Source organism: Monopterus albus, unplaced genomic scaffold (genome assembly GCF_001952655.1).
Source record: "Monopterus albus unplaced genomic scaffold, M_albus_1.0 scaffold165.1, whole genome shotgun sequence".
Taxonomy (NCBI): Eukaryota; Metazoa; Chordata; class Actinopteri; order Synbranchiformes; family Synbranchidae; genus Monopterus; species Monopterus albus.
In genome coordinates this window covers 180,693-202,875 of record NW_018128045.1, presented here as the reverse complement: position 1 = coordinate 202,875, position 22,183 = coordinate 180,693, and the positions used below count along the sequence as shown (strand labels likewise).

The 22,183-nt window shown below is 42.8% G+C and overlaps 1 protein-coding gene across 1 annotated transcript in view; it reads right to left on the bottom strand.

The window, feature by feature from the left end:
* Positions 1-966: 966 nt before the first annotated feature.
* Positions 967-22,183, bottom strand: part of dbpa (D site albumin promoter binding protein a) — a 27,815-nt gene continuing 6,598 nt past the window's right edge. Inside the window, exons 3-6 of the mRNA XM_020615427.1 lie at positions 20,030-20,298; positions 18,363-18,564; positions 5,465-5,718; positions 967-3,049 (exon numbers count right to left, since the gene is read on the bottom strand). Coding sequence (XP_020471083.1) covers positions 2,834-3,049; positions 5,465-5,718; positions 18,363-18,564; positions 20,030-20,298 — 941 coding nt within the window. The 3' untranslated portion in view covers positions 967-2,833. The remainder of the gene's footprint in view (positions 3,050-5,464; positions 5,719-18,362; positions 18,565-20,029; positions 20,299-22,183) is intronic.

Genomic DNA, 22,183 nt, shown 5'->3' with positions numbered 1-22,183 from the left:
CATAGCTCAGCGAGTGTAACCTGGTACAGTAGGTCTGTCAAGCTTCAGACATTCTTTCCAAAACCAAAAAAAAAAAAAAAACAAAGTGTATGGACCAGTGTTTGTCTGCTCTAACACTGGCCCACATTACCTTAGCTGGCTGATTTACCTTTGGCAAAGCCAAGACAGGATCAACTACCTTACATGTTATTTGTCCAAATAAACCTACAGCATGAATACTACATAAAAAAAGACTTGCAGAAATTTGTATCACACTCAACAACTGGGATAATTTTGTTCTAAACTGCAATTAAAAAAAAAACTACGGTGTTTATTTACATCCACCTGGATCCTCAACTGGTGAAGATGCTGGCATTTGCCTATATGTAACTTTAGCCTGTTTTTTAGCAGAATTACAAGTGGGAAGTTGGAATGAAGGCACTCAGATGTTTGTAATTAGCCTTTGGTTTAAACAAAAAGTAAATGCAGTGTTGGCGTTCAAACTAGGATATATGGGAAATGGTGTTCATTAAATTCCACTAAGAACAAAAAATACTAAATAAACATTAAAATTAGATCACTGTCCAGTTTGTTAGGTAACAGCTTGGTTGGACAAGAAAAACATCTGCCAAAAAATGTCTGTTTTGTATTTTCTTTTACGAAAATATTAACAATAAAACCCAGATACTTTGCAACAAAAATTTAAAAAAATAAAATACCCTCCGCTCCCCCCCAAAAAGTAAAAGAAACACAAATTCAGTGATCAAATTAAACAGCTTTTTAATACACATATTTAATACCTCAGACAAAAACACCTGAGAAAAAACTGACAAAATGATTCCAATAAGTTTTTCTGTAATATATTCAATTATGTATATTACAACTAGAATCACACAGTTCAAGCATATATCATATACACATATATATCTAGTGAGAGAATAGTTTATATTCAATAGTACAGTTGTATGGTACAGTAGCAGTAGGGCGCATTTCTCGCTTCTTATCGGGTAGCGTTTGGAGGAGAGGTATAGACAAGTGTTTGTGTGTAAATCCATATACGATTTATCGATACGATACGCAATAAAGGAAAGAAAAAACTAAAAAGAAGGAATAAAAAATTATAGGCAGTTCAGTACTGTGTTTGACATGGTGTGTGCATGTGTGTCAGCATGATTTCTGTCAAAGTGTGTGTGTGTGTGTGTGTGTGTGTGTGTCAGGTCAGATCAGCACCATAGAAGTCCATAACAACAACAACAGTTAAAACGCTGTGGAATATTATATTATTCAAAAAGGTGTGCTGGGAAACACCTGTAAACTTGTACATTTGGGTTGTAAGCTTGTAGTTTTAGGGTTGTTCATATATGCCCACACGAGCCCCAGCCCCCCCCCACCCCGCCCGAAAATATTTACAGGTACAAACCCAAATATACAAGCATACAAAATGAGTGTACAGATACAAACCTGTGTTTCCAAGCACACCTTTTTGAATAATATAATACTCCATAAAACCTGGGTGAGGACTGTGCATGTCCGCATGCTGAAGGTTTCAGTCGCCGTTCATTCTGGTCAAACCAACCCTAAACCAGTTAGCATTTCATTTTTGCACTTCCCAGTCAAACTGAAGGGTAAACCGAGAGAGGGATAGACTGTAACCACGTTGTGTCCGAGTGTGTATGTGTGAGCAAACTAAATGCAAACCTGACAGCCAACCCCCCGTTTCATTTATTCTCAAACACCTGCTCACATCCAGCTGTTCTGACACTTAATTACTTCCTGTTTTCCTCTGTCTTTTTCTCCTTCACCATCTCCTCTGAAAATAAAAGCCCTGCAATTATTTAAAAATCAGACACGGAATCAAAGAGAAGATAACAAATCAGGTGCTCAAATGAGCCCACAAAGAAAAGGAACAAACACAAACGTTTCTTAAAGACTATACAGTTTTTCTTTCACTGTCTTTCTCCTTTACACCAGAAACAACTAACGTCCCCTCATCTCCCCCTTGTGAAATACCTGATTCAGTGTTACATTCTCTGTTACGCCTCCAACTAACGACTCCCAAAACTGAAAATAGTTTGCGTTGTTTTGCAATAAACAGGTGTGAGGAAACCGCTTCATATGGCCCCTTGGTGACTGTCCAGCTAACAGCCCCTCCCCACCCCATATATAAAATATACAAAATCCTCCTCCCAAATATCTCTACTAATAGAAAAATATACAATAATCCTATGTCAAAATCTCTTTGCGTTATGGATGAAAACCCTGCACCTCTCGCTCCTCCTCCCCTTCTTTGCTGGACTAGTCTTGCCTTCCTGCACAGTTCAAAAATATACACGTCTTTTGTCCTATTTATAGAAAAAAGAAATTACACGACTGACCTCTCCTGGCTTGTGTCCGTGCCTTGAGCTTAAAAAGTGAGATTTCACTGGCATAATGTGAATTCAGCACCCTGTTTGGACTGGCCAGACCAGCGGCCGGGACGCACTACCTGCAAAAACGCCGTGCAACACCGGGCGTAAACACAGCACCGAGGGAGACGGAAGCTGCCGTGGTGACACAAGGTGGTGATACACTACGTTGTGTAGATTCAGCGAAGCAGCATCTACAAAGAGTCAGACTGGGAAAAAAAATACCATGGCTGCATCTTCCTGTCGTAACATCCTGAAGCACAGCGCACACACTCAAAAACACTTTTGTGCTTGCGCCCGGTGTGGCACGGTGCTTACTGCAGATCTACGCCGGACTTCCCCCTCACCACCTCAATTAAAGTGCTGCTGTTGTTGGGTTTCCTTGTACCCTTTCCTCATCTCCTCTTCCCTTCCCACCCCTTCCTCCTCCATCTTTTTTATCCTCCGCCTCACAAGTCTCCGTGCCGGCTCTCGTACTTGTTGATGATGTTCCTGCAGCGGCCCAGCTCTTTCCTCATGTCGGCCACCTCCTGGCGAAGTGCAGCATTCTCCCGCTCCAGGAAGGCAGCACGCACAGAGATCTGGTTCTCCTTCAGCCGTCGGGCGTCCCGCGAGCGTTTTGCTGCCTCATTGTTCTTGATGCGCCGGCTCCAGTACTTCTCATCCTGTCACCGGTGGTATGTTGGGGTGTGTGGGGAGGAAGGTGGGGGGAGCACAGAGAAAAAGAGAGAGGGATGAGAAGGGTCAGTTATGTGGTGAGAGAGAAAAGATGGCAGGAAATGCAGAAAGGATGGAGGAAAGATGGGAACAGCTGAATAGTAGCAACTAGAGTCACGACAGTTGAGTGGTCTGTGAGAGCCACTGCACTCAGTCGCTAAAAGCTGTGTTTTTACCATGGCCTTTAAATTGACTAGTAACGTTCTTAAAGCTACAGCTCAGCCCATTTACAACTGCCCGAAACACCCGTGTAAACTCACCACACCTCGGCTTTTGGCGGCAGTGGGAATGCAACTACTGAGACTAATGTCCCTGCAATCAACAAGGGACGTTATCGGCGTTACCTCGGCACGGGAACAAGGGGAAAGTCAAACTCGGCTAAACATGCGAATGTACATAATGACGCATGTGTCGTCATCACTTCAGGAGTCCAACAAGGAGGTAACGAAGGCTTGCTCGTCTCCTCTGTTGATAATTTAGCCGATTCTTTGCTGTCTCAGCCATAAAGGCTTGGACAGCACCTCTCTACATTAAGACACGTTTTGGAGCTGATTTTTACAAAAAGTTACACACTGTACCTTTAATTAATACACAAAGTGTATTAATGTGAATCCATGTTTTACATCATATTTTTTGCCAGAATCTTGCAGTCACACCAAAGAAGTGAATATGTAGCTGTCACCGTGTTCTGTTTGTAGGGGGTCTAGGAGGGTCTAGGAGGGGCATCCAGACACGGAGTATCAACTGACTGTACTGGTGTTAACAGAGATTGTCTAACAGCCACTGCTTTGCAGCCATTTGCCACTGGTCTGGTGACAGTTTTCTAGTTCTTTTTGTAAAATGTGACACTGGGACCATCCTTCCTGATATCTTTGAGTCAGATAAATGTTGAGTTAATCTATGATGCTAAAGCTAATGGTTTTCCCACTGTGTTGCGTGTAATTACAGCTGCTCAAATTAGTCGCAAATGGTAAATGTAGTTATGTGTAACACAATTAAACTGCAAGCTGCACAAGCAACAAACAGAAGCTGTAAATTAGCTGCATTCTGTGGGAGCTGAATGTGCATTTATAACATACAGTTATGTTCAGGACGACAGTGGAGAAACGTATAATTCTGCAGTGACAATTCGAGAGGTTTGGCTGTTTTGATGCTTTCCTAACATGCATGTATTTAAAAGACCCACTCATCAGTTTAACAGTGTGCTGAACTCAATAACATTCAAGACGTGGCAGCTTGTACAGCATAAGATAGGAAAACAGTAGGAATGGCTGAAGTGAAAACTGTATTAATAATTCTCTAAGAAGGCCAGGTCCTCTGGTCTTGCCCTGCTGAGCTGCTGACATGCTGTGCAGCCTCACAGAGGACTGCCAACATTGTTCTTTCAGGCAATGAAGACATTTGCTGGCTGGTTAGGGTCTCATAACAAGAAGATGCCGTGTTCAACTTTTGGACTTTGAGAGCAAAACTAAAATCCAAATTGAAGGTAAACCCTTCCATATACCTCGAGCTGAAAGATGTATGCCGGGGTGGCGACTGCCTGGTTCACACTGTTTCCTCAGGGAGTCTTTTAGAGGATGTGTTTACATTTGGCAACATTAACGTCACTGAACAATTAAACTCATCAAATAAATCATCCTGTTGCAACATTTTTGTAAGGAGTTCCTGGATTATATATATGTGTTTCAAAATGTTGTTTATGAAAAACTCAAATTCTCCATCCCGTGATCCTGAAATCTCTTTCATCTTTTAATCATAGCCAGATTTTGCTGCTATGCAGTGGCAAAGCTCACATACATACGGTACATATGAGGAGCAGCTGAGTAATCCAAGCTTCATCTTCAGATCTGGTCAGAGTTCGGTTTTCCAAACCTGCGTATAAATGATTTATAAAGGCCTCCGTGTCTGGACACTGAAGGTGAGCGTCTTAATCTCCCCATAAATCACAAACGCCTCAGGAGCTGCAGCTGCTCTGCACTGAACTATGAAAGCACGAGCTGTTGATCAGAGCTTTTCCTTATTGTGCACTGGGCTGAGTACAAAACATCTTCGGGCTCTGGTCATAAGGCATCGATAGTAGCAGGCGTCACGCTCCTTCAGTTTTTTCCACATGAATACAGGAGCTGACAAAGAGCTGTGGTCATCACACAAAATGTCAATTTTTAGACTTTCAAGATATTTATTGTATTTTTCTTACAAGACTGTATTTACCTTTAACAGACTGTAAAATCTTGAAAACCAGAAAAAAAGCAAAAGCTAAACCTGGATGGTCATTGAGTGCATTAGCACTTCACATGAATCAACCTCCTGCAGTGGAAACAGTCAGACTTTAGGAAAGAAAAGGCCTATGGGAGATGTAGTACCTTCTGCTCGTTGGGGACCAGCATCTTGCGGGCCTTCTTGATCATAGGCTGGGGTTTCAGCTCCTCCTCGGAGAAGCGGTGCCGCCTCGGGTCAAAGGCCTCCTGGCCCGGCACGCTGGACAGCGCCAGGTCTGCAGGGTCAGGGTCAAAGTTCACCAGGATGTCGCTGCTGGTGTTGGCCACAGCCGGTGGTCCCGGGGGTCCCGGAGGACAGGTAGAGGAGGGTGACGGGTCCTGAGGCACCGCCTGACCACCTGGATGGAAGAAAGAGAGTCTTCAGATACACAGACACACCCAATGAGAGTCATGGAAGCACGATCATACAGAGAAGTCATTAAATCTGTCGAAATGATAGTGATCTCGTTTCGCTTACACATCTAGCTTGTTGACAAACTACAGCATCTGACTTTAAATCCACAATTTAAAATCTGACTCACATGCACTTTTTAAATTTATCATATTCATTTGAACATTTGTTTCAATAAGAAGTGAACAGTAGGTTACAACAACTTTTTATGTACTGAATAGCTGCACAGCTTACGAACATGGACCAATACGCACCTTAGCGTGTTAATACTTATATTACATACAGTATATTTGTCCTTTTTATCTTTCAGGTTTTGTTCTTAATATTTGTCTGATTGTTATGTTGCACACAGGTTTTTCTGCAGAGCCTTAAGAGAAGGCACACTGCATGTCACTGCACTCATTGTTTAAGCATAAAACATATGAATCTTAAATCTTGAACTTAAATCTCCGACCCAATCGGACATCAGGTCTAGCACAATATCCTGTAACTAGTGGTTTGGTGATTCAGTATTATTTCATTTCGAGCTCCTGTAAAAAAGATCTGAGATGTTTTCTACATGTTCTATAATGCTAAATGAAAAAACCATCTAAAAATCAGGCAGCTTCACTGTCGTGGTGGTTCAATCCCACACAGGTCAGACCCTGCAGCTGCTCAGCCAGGCTACGTCCTCTGGCTGCAGTCACAAGCTGCACACGGTTTCTCTCTCCTGTTCTGTCAAGAGGGCAGCGATACAAGACTCAGGCCCACTCAGATGAGCGATTACCCTGTAGACGGTGGACACTATGTTCAAATTTAATTTTAAATGCGGGAGGAAGGGTGCAAGTATGTTTGTTTCTCTATTAAATCCACCCACCTCTCTTTTCTCCTGCTATTTCTTGTATGATTAGTGACAAGTGGACCCTTCATATTCTTCACATTCACCCTTAAATCTCTGCAAACAAACAGCATCTTATGGACGTCTCCCACAGTCACTGCAGTGATGCCGCTTCACCACCAAGTGTCGGTCTCGAGCTAGAAACGCCTAGGAGGGCAGCCAGCTCACATCAGGCTGGATTTACAACAAGCTGGAAGAGCAGGTTTTTGTTTTAACCCTTTGTGGTCCTTGATGTAGGGGAGAGTCGCTTTGTGTTGCTCAATTCAAAACCAGGGTAATCACATGTAGAGAAATCAAATCAAAAATCTGATTTGTTGCACTTGTTTACACTGAAAAAGCTGTGTTTAAGAAATTAGATCATGCTTGAGCTGGTGTGGCAGTGGCAGCAGGCTGTAGTCTTAAAATTCAGGGTTACAGAATGGAATTAAATAAGCATTAAAACACCTTTAAAACATAACAAAACAAAAGATATGGCATACTGGTACAATATTAGTGGGACAGAACTGATGCAAGGAAAGTTAAATCAGCTCAAATGAAAGTCCTCCATGATGCTTGTACCCTGAAGCTGTTCTGCATTAAGATGTAAAAGAACAGAGCCCAGCAGAACAGCGAGTCTTTTCCCAGCCACATCTCTGCATCAGCTGGTTATCAGAACATTTCCTTACTATTTTTGACACCTTAAAAACAACAAAACTAGATTTTCCCAAATATTTCCTCACTGGATTCTAGTTGAGCAGTCATCCAGTATCATTCAGATCTCTTCTGTGGCAGCTTTTGTGAGACATCTTTGGGAGCTCTAGGCTCTGAGCCACGGTTTATAAATAACCGCAGAGCTGGCGACAAATATCGACCGAAACAGTAGCGGAAAGATTTCAGAGCAAATTAAACAGAAAAGGAACATGTTTACAGTACGGCTCTGGACTCGGCGGAGCAGAGATCAGGAGACATTACTGCATGCCTCCGTCTGATTCCTCTCATTAATGACAGATTTATACAAGAAAAACCATCACATGACAAAAAGACCCTGTGACAGACAAATGTTCTCAGCTGTCAGGGCCTTTGTGCAGCCAGAGCGTTTTATAAACCTGGAAACGTCCATCAGGCTTGACACTGATTTGACTGCTGCTGTGAGCTGTCAGTCACTTTGTTACACACGTCAACCACAATCCCACAACCGGCTCCTCTACAGGGTCTGAGGAATCAAGCTGACACTCCATGGCAGGCAGGGGGGCTGGGATATCTGAGGGGGAGGAGGCTGTCGACGTTCCTGTGCTCCCTCTGAAATCCAGCTGACTACGCACTGGGCATGCAGAGCCAGGAGAGCAGTGGGGAATTTTGGGAATATAAACCTTATGAATGGTAGTTTCCAAATTTAAGCTCTGAAATAAAATCTTCTCAAGACATGTTCACGATTGTTTGCTCATCAGCGATTTTGATCTGCTTAGGAAAACCCCTCAGGAGCACACGCCTACTGTTTCGTACAGTTTCTTAGGCCAAATAAGAGCTGGGATGGACTCAGTGATTCTTATGAAAACAAGCTTGTTTTCCCCAGAACCTCCAGCACAACATGAGTGTCATCCTGTCCTATACGGTTATTCTTGTTATGTTTCCTTTGGTCTAAATCGGAATGGAAAAGTCGACAATGTGTGCATTTGGCTCTTTTGGATGCCCAGCTGCAATCAAATCAGGGCCTGTAAACAAACGTCACATGGACTCACAAACAGAGTAGCTTGTTTCCCGAGTCTCAGCGATCTGTCTTCTGTCATCCTGCAGAGTCTGACAGTTTGGCAGAGGAGACAAGACCACATTCAAACTGTTCTCCTCTTGAAAGAGGCTTCAAGTTCCAGGTGTCATTTCTGCCAAGAGTTTTCAAATGCTTTTGTTTGCTTCTCAACAATTGAACTGACTGAATTCTGTCGCTCTCTCTCACAGCGCATAAATAGGTCACCGCCATTTTTCCACTTTTTACGAGTGTACTTCAACACTCTACTGATCACACCTGTGTCATTCTCTCTACAGCTGAAATCAAACACTGTTGGGACAGACGGCACTGATGCAGTGGTTCCCACAGTCCACACAGCAGTAGCACAGTCTTCTCCAGCACTGCCTTTGTACAGAGAGAATCTGTTGTTGTCAGTCTTCTACAAACGCCAGGACACCTGTAGGAACCGTCTGCATCGGTTTTCAAGGTTTCATTTACTTCACTTACCCAGAACGTTCTCGGTGTGAGGCTACAGCGCCAATGACTGTTCCACCATGCCGCCCTTTTGTGTGACACTGTGATGTGAATTGTTTTTGGAAAAAGCGGCTGATATATGACTACATTATGGATTTAATCCCCACATTTGCAGCCCTCCACCTATCCATGCATACTACATACAAAGTGTATACATTCAAACAATCATGATGAATCTCTCTGGATATCTACAGTGCACACCATGATGCCTTCTACACATCCTCTGGTCCATCTGGTTGCCCATGAAGCAGTGACTCCCTCAGATCAGCTGATGCTGGCTTGATCTGTTCCCCTGGCAGCTGCACAGGGCTGATCCTGGATAAGTCTGGCAAAGCCCCGACCTAATAACTACCATTTTGGGCAAAAACCTGAAGCTGATCCAAGAACACGGCCCCCGCTGCTGCCGGGTAAACAGCCGCCAAGAGTGGCTTCGCCAGGCTTCATTTCCTGTCTGTGAGCGGGAGCCATTTGGAGGAGCCAGCTGCTGACTCTCAGATTCTCTCTGCTTTCATTAATTTAGCTGAGATTATGTGTTTTTCCTCCTTCCTCTGCTGCCACTCTGCTTCTCCCTGTCTATCCACATCTGTGACCAGCTGACATACTGTACATAGTAATCCTATTTTTGGGTTGAAGCAGGTGGACGCAGTTTTGAGACATGATCATAAAAATCTGTAGAGGGAAATGCCAAGTTTTAGCTTCTATTCTTTATTTTCAAACTGCTCGTCTCCTGAGCCGCCATTTTGCCAGCGCAGTGGGCAGGGACGCCCACAGAGGCCAAAAATAGACAGGCGGAGGGTCAGGTGAGCAACCTGATCCACCTACACATCAAACAACAGCTGAATGCAACAAACTCGTTGCTGCTCTCTGGATGCAGAGAAAGGCATTTTGGGAAATGTACAATGTATTACAACATCCCAAATTTGGACGTTTGTCCCATCCTAGTCTCTCTCCCCCCACCGTTGGTCTCTAACGTAAACTGTCAAATAAAGCCTTAACAAGACGTTTTCTGCGTTAACACTCATCTTATGACCTTAGTTTTCAAAAACGCAACAGAAATGACTTGACTACAAGCAACAACAACAAAGTTAGTCATCTGAGCAGGTACAACAATTAGTCACCAAACAGCACATAACAGGAACAGTTACATGATTATCGGTGTTGAATTATGGGCAATACACTGACTCACACTGTTTACTTCAATCTGCAAAACACAAATGAACTGAATAACATTTTCACAGCACGGAAAACTGTTATTCAGCTAATGTCACAGCAGAATGTCATTTACATTTGGTTACACTGAGATTTAATCAGAAGACGAAGGAAACCAATAAAAACTTATTTAAAAAAAAAGTCAAAAAAGTTAAAAACAAGGGTGCAATGAGGAAATGCTACAGGCAGCGGTAGTAACAATAGTAGTAGTAATCGTGGTAGTAGTTGTGGTGGTATAACAGTATTAGCAGAAGCTTTAAGTAGTACTACTACTAATAGCAGCAATAAATGTTGTACCCTAAATGTGTTGTATTAGTACTAATGGTGGAAAAGTAGTAATAACAAAAGCATGTATGGTACTTGCAGTGTCATGAGTAGTAACAGTAGAAGTAGTGCTGCAGTACTACTACTAGTAGAAACTCTAACCAAATAATGCTGGCAGGTCTACTGAAAGTCACAGTAGCAGTGACAACAATAACAGTACTAGCAGGAGTATTTGTGGGCAGTAATATCAGCACTACTATTTGTAGTAGCCTTGGCAGCAGTACCAGTAATGCTAATGGTACTAGCAGTAATAACAGCAGTAGCACTAGTACTACAGTGCTTTTAAGAGCAGCACTAAAATAACAGTAGTATTTGTAGCCTCAGCAGTAGTACTAACAACAGTAGTAGTACTATTAATAGTCAAACAAAAAGCAACAGCAGCAGAATGAGCAGCTATATGAACATCAGCACCAGTGGTAGCAGCAGTACTTGTCTCAGTATAAGTACCACCATGAGCACTATAATCAGATCCAGACTCAGAGCAGCGTTTCATTTCCTGCTGTGTGTGTTCGTGCGGCTGCTCTGGGCGGACGACACGGACGGCAAACAAGGTGGCTGCTCCAGCTCCGCCCCGGTGATTCTGTCCTCCCCTCTCGGACACGTCGAGTCCTTCCTCTAAACCATCTGTCTCTACGTATGACGATGACGGATGAATCTTTCAGCCAGTTTCTGATTTACTTACTGTTTCCACTGGTGGAATGTAACCAAGTACTTTTACTTAAGTACATATTTCCTTTTTTGTTACTTTAAATTTCTACTTCACTGCATTTTGGGGGGAAATATTGCACTTTGTACTGCACTACTTTGATCTGACAGCGACTATTTACTTCCAGAGCAGTGTTTTACATAATTACCCATATAATGTGAACTCGGTGCACTCTTACAGATTAAACCAGTGACTCAACATTTTTGGTTTGTAGCCACACACAAAACAGGTGGGACTTGTCGTTGTGTTTCAGACGACTGTCAGTTGCTAGCAGTTCCACTAAAATGACATTTTCCTCTTAAATTTCTCCTGTACCTTCATGTTTGGAATTCAAAGAAGTTAAACTCTTTTCACTAAGAAGCAAATATTAGAGAAAATTCTAAAGACTGAATTTAAATTTGTTAAGTAACCATTTTTTTTCTTTCCTCGCCCAATAATCATCTCACGACCCCTAGGATTCGTCTGGTGACTCACTGGCGCAGCCAAACCCCTATGTTGAGTACCACGGCACAAAACTAGCTCACTACATAATTTAGTTAAACCAATTCCAGCTCAAGCAGCTGCAACAGTAAATTATTGATGACACAATGATGCAGGGTCTGATGTTCTACAGAAAGAGCGTTTTTACTTTTACTACAAACGAAATAAATGTAGCCCATAAGGCAAGGCGGGGACGACTGCAACGCTTTTTGCACTTAGCTGTTACTCAGAGACTATGTACACTAGACACACCTGCTCATTACGTCAACACACTGACTGGGCGTTATGTCACTACAGTATGGCACGAGTGGCGACCTCCTCCCTCGCTCTAGTCTCTCGATCACCAGCAGTCACATCAGATTAGACATGCTGGGCCCCCAGACACACAACAGGGATATATAGCAGGGATTGACAGAATACCCGCAGCTGCATCTGAAGTTCAGTATGTTGTAGTGTAGTACTGTGTAGTCCATAGGGGCAGACACTCATTATTACAGGCCTCACATCAGGGTGAAGAGAAAACAAACCTGGTGGCTGGTGCATCACTGCTTTTCTAACAGGAAACCGTACAGACAGTCAGTCACACTACTGGTCATTTATTCCTGGGCCTGAAACATCATAGATTTGTGTAGCGTTATCTATGTGACATTTTGTGATTGAGCTGGAGCTGCTTGCAGCTGCTTTCCACTGAAAATAGTTGAGAGCACAGGTTTTCCCAGGAAGCCTTGTGTTTTCTCACGGCCACATGAATGTGCATTTGCACTGAATGCATTAATTGCATTTTTTTTTTAAGCAGGTCTGCCTCTGGTCAGGTCATGACCTTCAAATGCAACACAGATCAGCCGTGATGTTCTGCATCAGCTGACACTGTAGCACACACTGGAAGTGTCACACAGCCACAAGTAGTACTGTGGGTAGAGTAGTTGGAATATGCCTCATGTGGAGTTCTGATGATGGAGACGCTGTGTAACACTTCCCCCCTAACACCTCCCATAGCTGTTCAACTGGATGTGGTGACTGAAGGCCACAGCATTTGATCATATGATTCCCATCAGGCCAGTCAGTAAGCTCTCAGGCCTTGTGGGAACACTGTCATCAGAGAGGAGGCCACTGATTTGTTCAGGGTATTCTTTTTGTCACCTGTCTGTAGTTTTGTATTGCTATGGTTTTAATAGCATATACATTTATAAATAAAATCTGTCTAAAAACTCTCACTGAATCACTGTTCACTCTAAATATTCTTCTCTTTAAATCTTTTTTCTTCATCCTCAGTGTTTATCCGCTCAGTAATCTTCATCGGTTCCTCTCAGTCTCCCTCCACCTTCCTGCTACTTCGGTCTCTCTTTCCGCCTCCAGCCCCTCCCTTCCCCTTGCTCTCTCTCGCTCTGATGCTTTCTGCAGAGGCACGTGACACGGCGGCCGCACATGGCCCGAGCGTGTGAGAGACAGAGGGAGAGATTTCAAATCATGCAAAGTGAACACTCTTGACTGGGCTCTCCCCCTCCAGTGCTGCTCTCTCGCTGTGCAGAGTCAGTGTCTGGTTTAACCCTTCCCTCTCCGGGATTAATCATGGCCCTGAATGTTAAATCGCTTGCTGCCTCGGCAGAGCAGTATCATCCGCTTTTAAAGAGACAAAACCTCAGCTCTTCAACAAAGCACATTTACATTTAAATGAATTCACCTTTTATTACATATGAACTGTAAATCCTTAGATCTCATCTCATTTTCACTTGTTGATGATAAACTCTGGGTCTATCTGGGATTCTTCCAGTCTAGATGTTTGCTTTCTGGTTGAACTGGAGCATCTCAACTGGAGATGCTCATCCTTAGGAGAGTGACTGCAGGGGTCAACGCTGCAGTGGTGTGACTGCCGACCTTCTCCGTCTATGTTTTGGTATGCTTTTGGTTCAGTAGGGAGAAAAAAGCAAACAATAGATGTCACATAATTAAATAGAGGCCTGAAATCCAGTCTCATCGATAAATAAAAACAAATGTTCTGTAAATGTCAATTTAATTCCAAGTTCCCGGTTTAGCAGCTGTGTGTAACCACTGGTTTGTTGGCCTGTTTAGGTTGCTATAAATGTAGAGAAGCCATATTCTCATATTGACACGTTTGTTTTTATCGGCACTTCCCACTGAAGCTTCACCACATCTGCTTTCACCCTCACTCTGTTCCTGTCTCTGCCTGTCAGCAGGATTTAACAGCTGAACAGATTCCCATGACGCGTGATGGACAGATCAGCCTCGGGCAAAAGAACAACTGATAACAATTAGGCGGCTGTTCAGCTTTGGGAATTCTCCCCAGCTGCTGAGGTGACAAGTGACATTTCATGTTTATTCACCAAATTCTAACTCTAATGCACATTTTAAGTGCAGTCATCTCTGTGTTGTTCAGTTCAGTAATAACTGAAAAATTAGTGCAGCAGACACAGCTCATGCATCCTCCAGCCCGCACAGGCCCATGGGAATCAGAAATTAAAAATCTGATTTGAATTAATAAGGTTTTCACTGGGTCAACTGACCTCCAAGTGTCGATGTAAACTGCACTTAAAGGTGATTCTCCTTGAGGCAAAAAGCCAAGGACGGTTTTTACAGGGGAAAAGATACATTTTAAGGAGACGAGGAGCTTGCCAGGTTTTGGGAGGTAAGGAAACAGACAGGAATGGAAACTGCTTTACAGTTACACTAACCTGACAACAGCTGGTTTAACATTTTATCTCTGCTGGTTTCTTCTGTTTTTGACTACTTTCCACTAAAATCCTCAGTCCATGTCCTCACTAATGTCAGTATTTGTCATTTACTATATTTACAGAACAAACTGGTGTAAAATTCAAAGTACTTTACAAAATCACAGCTGCATCCATATGTTTTGTTTTCCATCCTCTGAGCATATTTTGGTCCGGAATGTATTAAAATCAAACTAAAACATGTGCACGTAGATCAGTCCGATACTTCTAGCCTTTTTTCCATCTCTCTCTGGCTGATTCTCTCACTGCAGCTCTGTAGTAACACTTCAGCTCCACAACGACCTGAGGGATTTCTGGATGGATGCATCGTGCTCAGCCCAGTCACATGTTTAGAATTCAGAATAAAGAGCACACGCGCACACAGACGAGAGCATGTTCACATTAAAGCCCACACAGTTGCATGCAAATGCCAAAACAAAGAGGACACTCTCATATGCATGTTCCAAGTTCGGCGCACTGCACGCACACAAGCATGTGCACACACTAATGTTGTGTGTTCATCGACACCTGAAGAAACACTCGGGCCAGATATGACCACACATACACACTTTGCCTTGCAGCAGGATCCAGTGGTATTCTCTCCTCTGTGGCAGCTTTATTCTGGCAGAGGCTCTGCTGCTGTTCTTTCCTCCCTCTCTCTTTCACTTGTCAAGCTACTCTGTGGCTTGTTTTCACAGTAAAACCTCTTCTCTCTCACTGTTTATGACTCAGAATATAAAGACAACCACAGTGCCCAGTCAGTTCTCTCTGAATGTGGTCACGCTGGGCAGTTTCTCTCTCTCTCTCTCTCTCTCTCTCTCTCTCTCTCTCTCTCGCCCTCTCACGCTCTGTCTCTAACTGGGTAAATTCATCACATAGTTTTAAAAAAATATGTGAATGCTTTAAGTATGAATACAACAAAGGCACTAGAGTTTTAAAGCTCTACTAAGCCATATCTTTATTGCAACAATAGTTCAAATCACTATTTGTGATATGGAGCATGTTGCTCATAATGACAAAGCCACAGCAAATTACTGACTGACGCTACAGTTCCTCTCAGCTCTGCAGAACATTTTAGCATCTTTTAGCACTTTGTTTTGGTTTTATGGGCCCAGACTTGGACTTACATTCATCTGTTGGCCAGAAACATGACTATAAAATCACTGCTAATGCAGCTCTGTATCAGCTGGATGTGTAAACAGCCAAATGTTTGCTAAGCTAGGTCCCACTAACACCTAGCATGATCTGGATGACAACATATGATGAATGGATATTTGCTTTTACACCTGGTATTAAGATGCTGCACTTGCTTAAGCTAGCAGAAAGAGACAGAGCTAGGTTAAGAATATGGCCACGCTGTACAGACTACACCTACACCTGCCTGAGGTCTGAAGACAACACTAGGCTGACCACCTCCAAATGTAGCCTGGCTGATCCGATTGCATCTGGTATAAAATGGTGTCATTCCAGCTGCCATTACGGAGTTTAATAAGATCTAGTACTATTCTCAAGAGGGTGAGCAGCTTCAAATACGTGGGCGTCCAGATCAGTGAGGACCTCACTTGGACACGTAACACCACACAGCTGGTCAAGAAGGCCCAACGGCAGCTGTCCTTCCTGAAGAGGCTGAGGAGGTTTGGCATGTCACCTAGGATCCTTTGCAACTTCTACAGCTGCATCATTGAGAGCATCTTGACCAGCTGCATCACTGTCTGGTATGACAGCACTACAGCTATGGACCGCAAGCGCCTGCAGAGAGTGGTAAAGACTGGACTACCCTCTGGCCAGAGGTTCAGAAGTGTGAAATGCAGGACCTCTAGACTGAAAAACTCTTTCTTTCCCTCTGCCATCGGACTCCTAAACAGCTGACAGGAGTTTATCACCAGGAAATACGTCATGTACTGTCGACCTGTACTGTTTACATTCTCAGTTTGCACATGCATAATTGCGCACACACTGCTGAGTATTTACACTCCATGGCTCCCACGTAGCATATATTCTCTCTGCATTACATTGTGTTCTTGTTGTATTTTGATTTGCTCCCTTCACCTGCTGCTTTAAAGTGCCTTAGATTTGTGATTTTACTGCCTATTTAGATTTGTGTTATTGCTCATCTACTTTATATTTCACTTATATTATGTGGCATTCATGTGGACGGCAAAGTAAGAATTTCATTGTACAAGGAAACACGTTTCCTAACTGTGCACATGATGTCACTCTGCTGCAAGTAATTCTACCTTTAGGTATCAATAAAGTCCCCTAACCTGAAGTGAAATTACTTTATCCAGATGGCATGTTAATGCCAGAAACGGGGCGTATAGGCACTGTATGTCAATACTGTGGTTACAGGTTTTTGTGTTGCCATTAAGGGGCCCAAAAGAAAAAAAAAATAATTAATGTAGACACACAGACACCATTTTGCAACCAAACCAACACACTATGTGGTATGAATAGACTCTCGATAAGACCATAAATCTGCATTACTGCCTATTGCACTATTATATATTACTGTACACAGTATATACTTATCACTGGAACTGATAATTGCACATGTGGTATTGATATTGCATTGCATTGATTTTTTTGTATAAATCATTTGTTTATTTATTGCTTTTTAAATTTTTATGTCTTCTAACTTAACAGCATTCATAGCAGAAGGCAAAGGAAGAATTTAATTGAAAAAGGAAACTTGTTTCTTTATTGTGCCTATGACAATAAACACTTCTGAACTTTTAAACTTGAACTTTGCTTAATTCTACTTCATACCCCATCCAAACTTGTGGGGTAATGGAATGACAGCAAGGGAGGGAACTTGTGTTATCTAAGTTTATCCTTAATCAAATGTTTGTCTCCAAGCTTAGTGTGGTAAGCTTGCCAAGGCCTTGACTTAAAGCCAGCATACAAAAAAGATCTCTGTGTATATTTGACTGGCTGCAGACTGAATGTGTTATTACATACATGTAAGGTAAATCCACCTACCCAGTGGAGGGCAAGAGGGAATCTGCCTTCACTTCAAACACATTCAACAGTCTTTCTTTGTCTTTCACTTGATTCAATTCAGTGACATTTTGTTGGCAACATAAAATTCACAATTACTTAGATGTGTAACAGTGTGGGGGAAAATGGTTTGCAACCCAGAGGACACAAAAGGTTTGCTCTCTCTGTCTCTACTCACTCATTGTCTCATCCTTCCTTTAATTGTCTACATAAGCACTGAACATTTTCTCTGATATGTGGCAATCTGTCATCAATAAAATCTCATGAAATTGGCTGTGAGGTTTCATTCAGTGGCTCACAAGATGGAAATCATGGCCGTTAGCATTATAAAAAATGGCTTTGTGGTTTCCATTAGTCAAAACAGGAACTTATCAGACTTGTGAAATCTCCAACAGACAGAAAAAAAAGACAAAAATGACATGCTGATCATCTGGCAGCTCTGGTTCACATCAAACACAACACAGAGAGGAAGCATTAAATTATGAATATATAACTGATGAACCAGGCCAAGGAGGGCCAGAGAATAGGGTGTCAGCCATCTATCACACAAAGATAGAATCCCACTCTGGTTATTGTAGATGAAGGCAAATGACTGAATTGGGTTTAAAGTATCAGGGGTGTGCATCCTCATTAGTCCTAGATCACGTGAGGCCTTTACGAGTGCAGACTCGTATGTGTTTGACAGTATTAGTTGATAAAGAGATTTTGTTTTGTCATGTGATGTCCTTGCTGTCAACTTTGCAGGAGCTAAAGTAAGACAAGCCTTCTCATTTCTAACCAGAAAAAACAAGTTTTATTACTATAAATACTTTAGACTTTAAGATATTAAGGATACCAGAACCTTTCTTCTTACAACCGCCTTCTGCTTCAGAGTGATTGGTAAAGTAAACTGAAGAGTATTGTAATGATTTGTCAAAAATTCAGTTAAAATTTCCAATAGGTCAAAATGGAAGAAAACTGCCCAACAAGGACCCCACATTCTCCATATTTCCTCTTAACTCACTCTTGTGATGTTTTGAAATTTGAGCTCACTCACCATGTAGACACTCAGGTCCTCCCATCATGCCTTGCTGCTGCTGCTGCTGCTGAGGTGGGGTCGGCTGTGGCTGCACGGTCTCTAGCCCCAGCAGCGAGGAAGAGGGAGATGAAGAGGACATGGATGAGGAAGAGGAGGAGCAAGGTGGAGGAGAGGTGGGAGGGCACTGGGAGCTCTGGTTGGGCACTGCAGACTGGGAGCTCTGGCACAAATGAGAGGAGGAAAGTTGAGAAATGCACCCTCTTAAGATTCATTATATAAACCATTATCAGTATTAATCCATACTAACTGAGCCATTGTGGATTCGTTCAGTTCATGCAAATTAATTTCAGGGGTTGGACACCGTTACCTCTCCACCCACAAGAAATGACAGAGTGAAATCAAATCTTTACCCTAGAAAGCAGGGCCTCTCGCCGGCATACTCAGTGCAAACAACAGTTCTCTCTTTTGAAATGTTACTGGTCTCTGGCCGTCTTCTAGCCTTTTAAAAATGAACTTTATTCCATAACAATCATGTAGAGACTCCTAAAGACAGTTTGATGTCATCAGGTGTGCTTGAAATCAGGTCCATACCACAGTGTGATGCACAAACGCAGCATTACCACAACTTGGATTGGCAACAACTGTACAGCTTAGATGGCAAACTAACTAAAGTCCCTTTCCAACTACCCATAGACCCATTTAAACAGCAGTGGAAATGCAACTACTGGGACAAATGACCCTGGAACATGGGTCGTTATCCGCTTTGCCTCGGCATGCCACGGTTTGGAATCAACGAGAAAGCCGAACTAGCGTAAACCCGCGAACGTACGCAATGACGTACGCATCGTCACAATTGCCAATAAATAGGGAATTAAAGCTTGCTTGTTTCCTCCGTTGATAATTTTGGCGATTCTTTGCCATAAATTCCATCCGTCTTTGTTGAATCAACGCTCTAACATGGTTCACTTTACGTTTCTATACTTTGGAAGATGAACAAGAGTAAATACGAAAAATTAACGCTGACCGTCTCGCTAGCTTCCATGCCGTTTTGTTTACAACTCGGATCACCGACACGGGTGTTTGACGTAACCGACGCGATGACGTCAAACTTGACGTACATAAGGGAAACACTGATTTGCTGGGGAGCCGAGTCAATCGGCAGTAGGAAAGCCGTCAGAAGTCTGCTAAATTCTTAATAACAACAAGGAGATGGGTGATTTCTGCTGCTAAAAAAAATCCACTCTGTATTGTAGCCTATGATATGATGTGAACATGGCCTAACGCCCTGATTTAAAGCGAATAAAGAAAGCCAGTGTAACGAGGTATTGAGTGGGTTTCAGGTGCTCGATGTGAGACCTAAATTTACACTGAATATTTGTGTCGTCTATAAAATGTGGCTAGCCTAGGCCACATTGCTTTCGTGATAGAATGCAAGTCATCAGGATCTTTTGTAATATCGAAAGCTAAGAAGACACAACTCACTGGCATGTTAGTTCAAGAGCCAACTTATCTGTGCCAATACTCACCTATCAGCGAGCTACACACAGTTTCCCTGTTTAGCATCACCCTGGAGACCAGCGATAGCAACGTTACAGTAATGGCTGCATCTCCACCTTGATTAAGAAATCTTGTTCTTGCACTTTGGTGAGGTTAGGTTCTGTGGGTTTGGTCTCGATCCGTCTTACCTGGGAGGGGATCTGGGCGCTGGTGGAGCTGGGCCCGTTGCTGTGCATCCCCATCCCATTCTCGGTCAGAAACTCCTCCAGGTCCATGTACTGCAGCTGGAACAGGCCTCCATCACAGGGCAGGGTCCTCTCCCACAGCAGAGGGCCCAAGAAGGCTGACTGGGAGTTGGGCCGCAGAGGGCCAGAGCCCGGGCCACCTCCCACCCCGCCGGGCCCTCCGCCGTTCACACCCAGTGAGTCTTCACCAGAGTCCAGGGGCTTGTCTTTGTCTGGAGAGAAGGAGGAATTAGGAGTTTGTATTTTGCTGTAATGCTAAAAGAGGATGTGTTGTGATGTGAAAAATTCTTTCTGACCAAAGAGGTAATCTGCCTGTGTTTGTGTTGAAGGGGGAAAGATACATGGCGATAAGGACTGGTTCTGACCAGGGAAAGCTGAAACCAGGAATGTGGAAATAAAATGCGTCTGAGTAACAAAAAACAGGGCTTATAAAGCATACTTGATTCTGTCTATTTTTGAGTACTTGGAATTTATTTATCAGGATGTGTGTGCGGTGCTTGTTCTCATGGTGTTATGTTGTTTGTTCTCCATTGCTGCTGAAACACTGAAATTTCCCCAATGAGGGGAGCCTACCTACCTACCTACCATATTTTATGTTGTAACTGGAAAATACTTTTTAAAAACACAATGTTCCTTTAAAAATGGCTAAAATTTGAAATAAACAAGTTTTGTGATTAATGGATTAATGGAACTAAATCCAGGTTAACAAGATGACTGCAATGGGCTTGGACTAGGCACCAGTACTATTATATATACTGTGTGTAAACAGTAACAGGGTACAGGTATTTCTTGTATCATAAACCAAACAGCATGAGAATAACCAAACCAAACACCGGTGTGACAAAGACAACTTGTGACATAGATTAACAGAGAGTTTAGGAGGCTGTGAGCGGCGACACCAGAGATGGATCATTAACGGCAGATCTAGGGTCAGTTGTCATTTTATTAGTGGCATGGTTAGTGCATGATAAATAATCAGACTGGCTCCAAGTCAGCTCAGTCCAGTTGCATACTTGTGTAAAAATCCATGAAGCTATGTCACATCTAAATTATTGTACATTTAGGGAATGTTAGACATATTGATCATACGTCATACACAGGACTGAATTATTATTACTGTTATCACCAAATACACTAATTATCACACACCTGGCAGCACTGCAAATGAGGTGCCCTCTGAAAGCCCTTGAGCAAGACACAAAATGAACATTTTGTCCCACAGGCTCTGGCTCATTTGCTAGACCTTGTCATCGTGCTGCACTTTTGTTTGTATAAAATACCTCAACAGTTTAACCTGATATACAGCTTTTGGGTCTGACAGATGTATCTTCTGCTAAAACTAAACAGTACGTTGCATTACAAGTACACTGTCAGAAAATCACTTTAAACAACAAACAGCTCTGAACGTTGTGCTTCTGTCTAGTTTAGCTTGTGCCCTTTGCTTTCTGTAAAGCACTTAGTTGTGATCATTAAAAGGTGTCTACAAATAAGGCTGACCTGTCTGACCCTGCACTCTGACTTCTCAGTGAGAGAATATGATGACAGATACAGATTTCAGGCATCAATATACCATCACCAGACATTCTGCAAACAGGAACCTAATTAAACTGAACCACTGAATGGACAGTATGAATGCGACTGGTCTGTACTCTAAGCTTTTGGTTATATTATTCTAAATAACAGTGTGTCCAAAAATGCATGTTAATAAATGCATGAAATAAGTGCAAGATAACCCTGGGCTTGTTCTTATTTTCCTCTATCAGTGAATGTGAATAATACACAGTTCTGGCACTACAAAGGGCTTTTTTTTATATATGTTATTAAACTATCTTTCCAGGCTATGAAAAACTGTTCTGACTTAGCGGAGCGCCGCCTCCTTTCCAGTTTTCGTGATGACTGCTTTAGGGAGCGGAGCTGCAAGCTGTACCATGAGGCCTCCTCTGTCTCACTGCCTTCTTTTACAGAAGGGGCAACAGTATGAAGTGTTGTACGCACAGAGGCTGCAGTACTATCAACAAGATTGTCGACTTGTGTGGAAGTAAAGTTAAGGTGGCCTCCTTCCACTGTGTTGGCAAACGGCACTGAAGTAGATAAAGA